This window comes from Fistularia commersonii, chromosome 31 (assembly GCF_037954325.1).
Source record: "Fistularia commersonii isolate RoL2024-O1a breed Wild chromosome 31, RoL_Fcom_v1.0, whole genome shotgun sequence".
NCBI lineage: Eukaryota > Metazoa > Chordata > Actinopteri > Syngnathiformes > Fistulariidae > Fistularia > Fistularia commersonii.
The window spans coordinates 5,229,815-5,238,797 of NC_141314.1; the positions used below are offsets into that span (position 1 = coordinate 5,229,815).

The window sequence follows — 8,983 nt, forward strand, 5'->3', positions numbered from 1 at the left end:
AGGGAGTAGATGGAACAGCATACCAGAAGGCAATACAGTGACCCATTAAGAAACATCCCCTTAGCAACACCAGGGTATGTGCCTTGGTCCTTTTCACTAACAGCTGAATTCAACACCATTCCTCCCAAGGTCAGTGATTTAAACCAGTCATTAAGAAAGCAAGCTCCCCTTCCACCCCTGGCCCCTAAAACTCTACAAGAACTGCCCCAAAGTGCTAGAGCTGTTGTGGCACCTAAAGAGAACTACCTGGAAGAAATTGCTTATTCCATCAGAATAGCAAAGGGGGGTAAGGGTCCCTTGCATAAAGAACCTGATTACATCCACCTCTAACAACCCACAGATGTGCTTTGCCCTCCAAGACTTAACACCAGGGTGGTAGCTAGTACAGGTGGGGATTGCAATGGGATGTGCCATTTTTCCAGTCTTGTTCGTGGTAACATTTGAGGTCATTCCCGGTGAGCAAGACAAATGGTTGAGGGGATCCAACTACCACCTGATCAGAGGCTATCCTCATTGAGGAGCGCCATGGACGACATCACTAGCTTCCTCCAGACAGCACCATGTACAACCCAATTGCTGAAAAGGAAGAATGAGTTGATGGCTTGGGCAAGAATGAAGATCAAGCTCTCCAAGTCATGTAGCCTGTCACTCAGAAGGAGCATCAGAAACAACTCCACCACCTTTGTCGTTGGGGAAGAGAAAACCCCCCTTCAGTCGGAACAACCCATCAAATTACCTCCCATTTGCGTGTGTGTGTGTGTGTGTGAGAGAGAGAGAGAGAAACCCCTGAGAGAATGAATTGCTATGTATTGTTATTTTGGAGGTAACCTCAAAGATGGTCTTGGTCGCTGCCTCCTTGGATGCTTGAAGCTTGGTTGAAAAGCTTTACTGCTCTTGCAGCCAAGCAAGCAAAGCTTCTGATCTCACTGACCAGTCAACATCACAAAGGTTTTTGTTTTCCTCTCTATGTTTCATCTGGTAATGAAAATTTAACTTGTGTTCCCTGCATCTGCTGTCAAAAGGCTACCGGTATCTGCATATGAAGACACATATTGGAATGGAGATTACTTCAACAGAAATACTTCAGGGCATTTCCTCCCATCTACAGGAGCCATGTCATATACTTGAAGTGAAAGTGAAAGTTTTTCTGGTAGAGGGAGTGGCTGAAAAAATGGATGTCTGGATGTCACTGCTCTGCTCCCCATCTCTCAGGATAAGCCACTCCCTCTCCACAAATCAGGTTAGATATCCAGTGCGTTATTTGGAGAGTCCTGACTGTTTCAAGCTGGTACATCTCCATCACTAGCTCCCTCCCCAACAGAGGTGACATTCAATCTACATAAAGTCTTTTCACAATGCTGAGAGCAAGTAGTCTCCACCTTTGTCTGCTGTCTGAAATATATTGCACCCAAGCCTGATGTCTAATGTCTATCCCTACCCATGTTGAACCTTCACACTGTGAGCTCCACAGTGTCTTCTAGGGCTGTGCCCACCCAAGCACCATAGGCCAAGGCCTGGCAAACAGGAATTTCCCATCAATCACCATCTGCTGGATGGGAACAAGTCTCTATCATCCAGACAAGGGTTCCTTTTTGCCTGCTGTCATCATCCATCATCAGGCTTCTACAAATTATTCTCATTTTGGACCTTCACCGATAACCACTTTTACATGAGAAACCCTTCAAGAGGTTGATCCTCCTGACAATGTTGATCTGTATATCATGCGGACAATGGGGTCAATGATCTGATGCTAAAAAATCCAAGCGATAAACAGATGACTTCTTTTGTATCAGTGTACTTACAGAAACATTGGACTGTTGAATTCTTCACCGGTCAACCTTCAGTGCAAACTCCTCCCTTCTGCAGGAGTCAAGTAAAAGCCCAAAAGTGAAAGGAAGACTGCCAGACAGACAAAGTGGCTGCAGCAGGACGGTTCTCTCCATCTCAGGCTGAACAACAAAGAGCTAAAACCAGGTGAGTCCAACCGCAAAGACTTTCTCCGTCTCTACGTGAGCAAGAATACAAATGATGCCATAGGAATTTCCCGTCCTTCCGTCTTGGTTTTGATCCACAGCATAGGAACTGAGGTAAACTCCGGTCAAATTAAATTATTAGGATTTGCTCAAAGTTTACAAAAGCTAAGATGTAATGAGTAACAATGTAATTACAGTACATTCTTTTATAATTTTGAGTGGCTCTCACTTCAAGTGTAAGGGTTGAAGTTCTGTTCTAAACTGTATCTTTTACATCAGGCTTGTTGGACAACCTGTTTTCCTGCTGTTGCCATAAACAACATTCCTGAAAGAGCTGGCACCTTTTTTTTTAGCCCAGAGACAAGGAAGTACTTTATACCGGTTTACACTCAGATGTAGAATACAACTGGACACAGAGTAGGGGAAATGTCATACAATTTAAACGGCTGAATTTTACATTTTTAGTTTTCTAGACAGTGGATCCACTCAGTGATATCGAGTTCAGCTGCTAAAAAAATAAAAGAATGATTAGCACCTCAGCCACTCCAAAGGTGAGATGGTGTTTGCATGGTGTAACTCTCGAATAGTTATTGGATCAAATTGATCAAACCGGGAAGGCTATGAGAATTATTTCATGGGTTGAGATTCTCAGAGAGTATATCCACTGTTAATAGATGCTCCTTTCTCAGTTTAGCTCTGAGGCTCAAAGTCTTTTAAGACCTCTCTACAGTCTACGTGACCAATGGACAACTGGCCGTTCCTCCTTTAGTCATTGAACAATTAGCATTAAGCTTCACCAATCCCTCCTCAGCTTCATCTTTGACATTCTTATCCTCAGGGTCGGAATATGTCTACATCCAGGGTGCTGACGCATGAAGATCAGTACATGTGCCCAATCTGTTTGGACGTCTTCACTGATCCAGTCACCACACCATGTGGACACAACTTCTGCAGAACATGCATCAATCAACTCTGGGATGGAAACAGCCGTCATCGCTGTCCTTTGTGCAACAAGCATTTCCACACAAAGCCTGAGTTGCAGGTCAACACTCTGATTCGTGAGATGGTCGCTGAGTTCAAACTACAGAAAGCCAGCAGCAGCTCAGAGAAACCAGTTGCCAAAGCAGGAGAAGTTTCTTGTGACGTCTGTTCTGGAACCAAACTGAAGGCCCTGAAGTCCTGCCTGGTGTGTCTGGCTTCTTACTGTGAGACTCACCTGGAGCCTCATCTGACAGCTGCACCCCTGAGAAGACACCAGCTGGTCCACCCTGTGGAGAACCTGGAAGGCAGGATGTGTGAGAAGCACCACAAACCTCTAGAGCTCTTCTGCCAGTCTGATCAGACTTGTATCTGCGTCCACTGCACCTACTCAGACCACCGGGCTCACCATGTTGTTCCTCTGAATGAAGAAAGTGAAGCAAAGAAAGCTGAGCTGGTGAAGACCAATGCAGACATCCAGCTGATGATCCAGGAGAGACAACAGAAGGTTCTACAGATGAAACAAACAATCAGCCTCAGTGAGGAAGACGCTGCCAGAAAGAAAGAAGAAGGAATTCAGGTCTTCACTGCTCTGAAAGAGTCTGTTGAGAGGAGTCTGAAGGAGTTCCTCCAGACCATTGAAGAAGACCTGAGAAGGAAGAGGAGACAGACAGATGACTTGATCCACCAGCTGGAAGATGAAATCTCTCAGCTGATGGACAGAAGCACTGAGGTGAAGCAGCTTTCATGCTCTGAAGACCACCTGCACCTCCTGCAGAGCTTCCTGGAGCTGAAAGAGGCTCCATACACCAGAGACTGGACAGAGGTCAGTGTTCATCCAGCATCTGTTGAGGGGTCTGTGGGGAGAGCAGTGTCTCAGCTGGAGAAGACACTTGGAGAAGACATGAGGAAGGTGATTGATGCTGAGATGAAGAGTCCTCAGCAGTTTGAGGTGGATGTGACTCTGGATCCTGATACAGCTCATCCTCAACTCCTCCTGTCTGAAGATGGGAAACAAGTCCAATATACTGCTGTGGAGAGGAATCTTCCCGATAACCCAGAGAGGTTTTCCATATATGGTTGTGTCTTGGGAAAGCAGAGTTTCTCCTCAGGCAGATTTTACTTCAAGGTTGATGTAGGAACAAAACCTGAATGGATGATAGGAGTTGCTAGAGATTCCATCAAGAGGAAGGAGGGGCTCAAACTCAGACCTCAGGAGGGTTCCTGGACTTTATATTTGACATTCAAATATCAATGTCAAGCCAATGATGATCCTCCAGTTCTTCTCTCCCTCAGGTCTCGCCCTCAGAAAGTGGGGGTGTTTGTGGATCACGACCAGGGTCTGGTCTCCTTCTATGACGTAGATAATGCAGCTCTCATCTATACTTTCACTGGATGCAACTTCACTGACAAACTCAAACCCTTCTTCTCTCTTGGGTATTATGATGGACAGAACAACACCACCCCTCTGATCATCTGTCCTGTCAATCAAACTTCTTCATCATGAATGATCACAAGGTAGATCAATAGCTCACAGTACACCTGGGAAAATCATCCATTTCAAAAATCACTGAAGGGATATCCTATCATTGATTGCTTAAGTAGGAAATGTTGATCCCTTTACCATCTACATCCTAAAAGGATCTTCACTTGTATTATTGTTCCCCCCTAATATATCTTATCATTGATCAGTGAGGCAAAGTAAAAAATTAGAAAAATGATCCGAGATCACCGCAGAAATACAGGAACATCAGCAGGACTTTTCCTCAAAGACCTGAGGGATATCTGCCAAATATCAGAAACATGACAGAAATCACTTGCGCAACTGAAATATTTGTGTGCTCAGTTAGACCTTACAGAAGCTTGGTAAAAAAGCCTTGTTGCTATTTCAGCTCAGCAAACAAAACTATGACGTCTGAGTCCAGTCAGCATCACTAAGATTTTTGAATTTCTCTGCATGTTTCATCTGGTAATGACGTTTTAAGTTGTACTCCTTCAACACTGCAATCTGCTTCCCAAACACTAAACTCAAGGCTTTACATCTGTCCGCAAAACTTTGAAGGCAGGTTTTGTTCAAAGATCTACGTTCTGAACCGAACTTTCTTAAAGCATGAACGGAAATCTCTTAGGGCTAATAGTTGCTACGTGCAAACCTGCAAATGTAACCTGTGGATAGAAGAGACCTTCGTAATAAAAGCAATGCCGCTTTAAATGATGTTTATGTGTATGTGTGACATCATTTTGTTTACCTTTATTTTCTAATTTCCAATACACTGTACGCAGAACGATCAGGGACAGCCAAAGTACCAGATGTGGGTGGAAAAAAAAAAAAAAAAAACAAGACGGGGAAATAGCTCTTTTGCAAAAAAAAAAAAAAAAAAAAAAAAAAAAATCAGTGGGATCAATTACTCTTTTTCTTGTGAAACTGTGGCTACACTGTTGGTGACTGGAGGTGAGAAGGCTTCCATCCCTGCATCTGGTGTCAAAACTATACCAATATCCTCATATGAAGACACATAATGGAATGTAGGTTCCTTCAACAGAAAGGTTTCGGTTCAAACTCCTCCCTTCTGCAGGAGCCACCTCAAAACTCTGAAGTGAAAGTAAGACTCTCAGACAGACAAAGTGGCTGCAGCAGGAGGACTCTCTCCATCTCAGGCTGAAGAACAGAAAACCATCCAGTTCTCATCCTCAAGTCAAACCCAGGTGAGTCCAGCTGCAAGGATTTTCTCTGTCTCTACATGACAAAGAATACAAATGATGCCACAGGAAGTTCCTGTACTTCTGTCTTGGTTTTGACCTTCGTCAGAGGAACTGAGGTAAACTCTGGTCAAATTAAATATTAAGATTTGCTTAAAGGTTACAAAAGCCAAGATGTAATGAATAACAATGTAATCATGGCAGGTTATTTTGTTATTATAACGGGCTCTCACTTCAAGTGTAAGGATTTCAGTCCTGTTCTGAACTGCACCTTCTCACTTCAGGCTTGTTAGACAACCTGTTATCCTGCTGTTGCCGTAACAAGATTCCTGTCCCCTTTTTTTAGCCCAGAGACAAGGAAGTACTTTATACCGGTTTTATACTCAGATGTAGAATACAACAGAAAACAAACTCGGGGAAACATCATGCAATTGAAACGGCTGATATTTCTCTTTCAGTTTTATAGACAGTCGATCTACAAAGTGATATCCATAGAGTGCAGCTTCTAAAATCCTGATTAGCACCTCAGCTAACCCAAAGGTGAGAAGAGGTTTGCATAGGCTCAAAGCCTTTTAGGACCTTTTTAGATTCTACGTGACCAATGGACAACTTCCTTTGGCCATCGAACAGTTGGCATCATGGTTCACCATCTCTCCTGAGCTTTATCTTTGATATTTCTATTCCTAGAGTAAAGACATGTCTATATCCAGTGTCCTGATGCATGAAGATCAGTATAAGTGCCCGATCTGTTTGGACGTCTTCACTGATCCAGTCACCACACCATGTGGACACAACTTCTGCAGAACATGCATCGATCAACTCAGGGATGGAAACAGCCGTCATCGCTGTCCTTTGTGCAACAAGCGTTTCCACACAAAGCCTGAGTTTCAGGTCAACACTCTGATCCGTGAGATGGTCACTGAGTTCGAACTACAGAAAGCCAGCAGCAGCAGCAGCTCAGAGAAACCAGTTACCAAAGAAGGAGAAGTTTCTTGTGACGTCTGTTCTGGAACCAAACGGAAGGCCCTGAAGTCCTGCCTGGTGTGTCTGGCTTCTTACTGTGAGACTCACCTGGAGCCTCATCTGACAGCTGCACCCCTGAGAAGACACCAGCTGGTCCACCCTGTGGAGAACCTGGAAGGCAGGATGTGTGAGAAGCACCAAAAACCTCTAGAGCTCTTCTGCCAGTCTGATCAGACTTGTATCTGCGTCCACTGCACCTCCTCAGACCACCGGGCTCACCATGTTCTTCCTCTGAATGAAGAAGGTCAAGCAAAGAAAGCTGAGCTGGTGAAGACCAATGCAGACATCCAGCTGATGATCCAGGAGAGACAACAGAAGGTTCTACAGATGAAACAAACAATCAGCCTCAGTGAGGAAGACGCTGCCAGAAAGAAAGAAGAAGGGATTCAGGTCTTCACTGCTCTGAAAGAGTCTGTTGAGAGGAGTCTGAAGGAGTTCCTCCAGACTATTGAAGAAGACTTGAGAAGGAAGAGGAGACAGACAGAGGATTTGATCCACCAGCTGGAAGATGAAATCTCTCAGCTGATGGACAGAAGCACTGAGGTGAAGCAGCTTTCATGCTCTGAAGACCACCTGCACCTCCTGCAGAGCTTCCTGGAGCTGAAAGAGGCTCCACACACCAGAGACTGGACAGAGGTCAGTGTTTGTCCAGCACCTTTTGAGGGGTCTGTGGGGAGAGCAGTGTCTCAGCTGGAGGAAACACTTGGAGAAGACATGAGGAAGGTGATTGATGTCTATGTGAAGAGTCTTCACCAGTTTGAGGTGGATGTGACTCTGGATCCTGATACAGCTCATCCTAAACTCTTCCTGTCTGAAGATGGGAAACAAGTCCAATATACTGCTGTGAAGAGGAATCTTCCTGATAACCCAGAGAGGTTTTCCAGAAACGGTTGTGTCTTGGGAAAGCAGAGTTTCTCCTCAGGCAGATTTTACTTCAAGGTTGATGTTGGAACAAAACCTGAATGGATGATAGGAGTTGCTGAAGATTCCATCAAGAGAAAGGAGAAGCTCACACTCAGACCTCAGGAGGGTTTCTGGACTTTAGGTTTGACATTCAAATATCATTGTCATGCCAATGATGATCCTCCAGTTCTTCTCTCCCTCAGGTCTCGCCCTCAGAAAGTGGGGGTGTTTGTGGATCACGACCAGGGTCTGGTCTCCTTCTATGACATCAATAATGCAGTTCTCATCTACACATTCACTGGATGCAACTTCACTGACAAACTCAAACCCTTCTTCTATCTTGGGTACTATGGTGGAAGTCATAATGCCATCCCTCTGATCATCTGTCCTCTCAATCAAACTTCTTCATCCTGAATGATCACAAGCTAATGATCAATAGCTCACACTACACTTGGGCAAATCATCCATTTCAAAAATCACTGAAGGGATATCCTATCATTGATTGCTTAAGTAGGAAATGTTGGTACCTTTACCATCAACATCCTAAAAGGATCTTCACTTGCATTATTGTTCCCCCCTAATATATCTTATCATTGATCAGAAATCACTGGCGCAACTGAAATATTTGTGTGCTCAGTTAGACCTTACAGAAGCTTGGTAAAAAAGCCTTGTTGTTATTTCAGCTCAGCGAACAAAACTATGACGTCTGAGTCCAGTCAGCATCACTAAGATTTTTGAATTTCTCTGCATGTTTCATCTGGTAATGACATTTTAAGTTTTACTCCTTCAACACTGCAATCTGCTTCCCAAACACTAAACTCAAGGCTTCACATCTGTCCGCAAAACTTTGAAGGCAGGTTTTGTTCAAAGTTCTACATTCTGAACGGAACTTTCTTTTAGCATGAACGGAAATCTCTTAGGGCTAACAGTTGCTACATGCCAGACTGCCAGTCCGACTAGACTTGTATCTGCGTCCACTGCACCTACTCAGACCACGAGACTTACCATGTTGTTCCCCTGAATGAAGAAAGTGAAGCAAAGAAAGCTGAGCTGGTGAAGACCAATGCACGGATCCAGCTGATGATCCAGGAGAGACAACAGAACGTTCTACAGATGAAACAATCATGCCTGAGTGAGGAAGACACTGCCAGAGTAGTAGTAGTAGTAGTAACTCCACCCCCCTGACCATTTGTCCTGTTAATATTAATGATCATAATAATCAATAGATTACTGCACAGCTGTGATTACTGTCACAATCAAATATCAGAAAAGCCATATCTTGTCTTTGATTATTCAAATCAAAAATGCTGATACATTTACTCTCCACATCCAGATGTGGATCTTCACCCGTATGATTGTTTTTCCTTGAATACATTTTATCATTAATCCTTGGGGTAAGTTGAAAA

General features: G+C 44.0%; 2 protein-coding genes across 2 annotated transcripts; both read left to right on the top strand.

Moving 5' to 3' along the window:
• Positions 1-1,928: 1,928 nt before the first annotated feature.
• LOC147215647 (E3 ubiquitin-protein ligase TRIM21-like) lies at positions 1,929-5,164 on the top strand. The gene is made up of 2 exons (XM_086178704.1): positions 1,929-1,974; positions 2,812-5,164. Exon 2 carries the CDS (start codon positions 2,821-2,823, stop codon positions 4,456-4,458), a length of 1,638 nt encoding a protein of 545 aa, XP_086034830.1. The 5' UTR covers positions 1,929-1,974; positions 2,812-2,820; the 3' UTR covers positions 4,459-5,164.
• Positions 5,165-5,324: 160 nt separating this feature from the next.
• On the top strand, positions 5,325-7,991 carry LOC147215648 (E3 ubiquitin-protein ligase TRIM21-like). The gene is made up of 2 exons (XM_086178600.1): positions 5,325-5,657; positions 6,339-7,991. Exon 2 carries the CDS (start codon positions 6,348-6,350, stop codon positions 7,989-7,991), a length of 1,644 nt encoding a protein of 547 aa, XP_086034726.1. The 5' UTR covers positions 5,325-5,657; positions 6,339-6,347.
• The last annotated feature ends 992 nt before the right edge of the window (positions 7,992-8,983 follow it).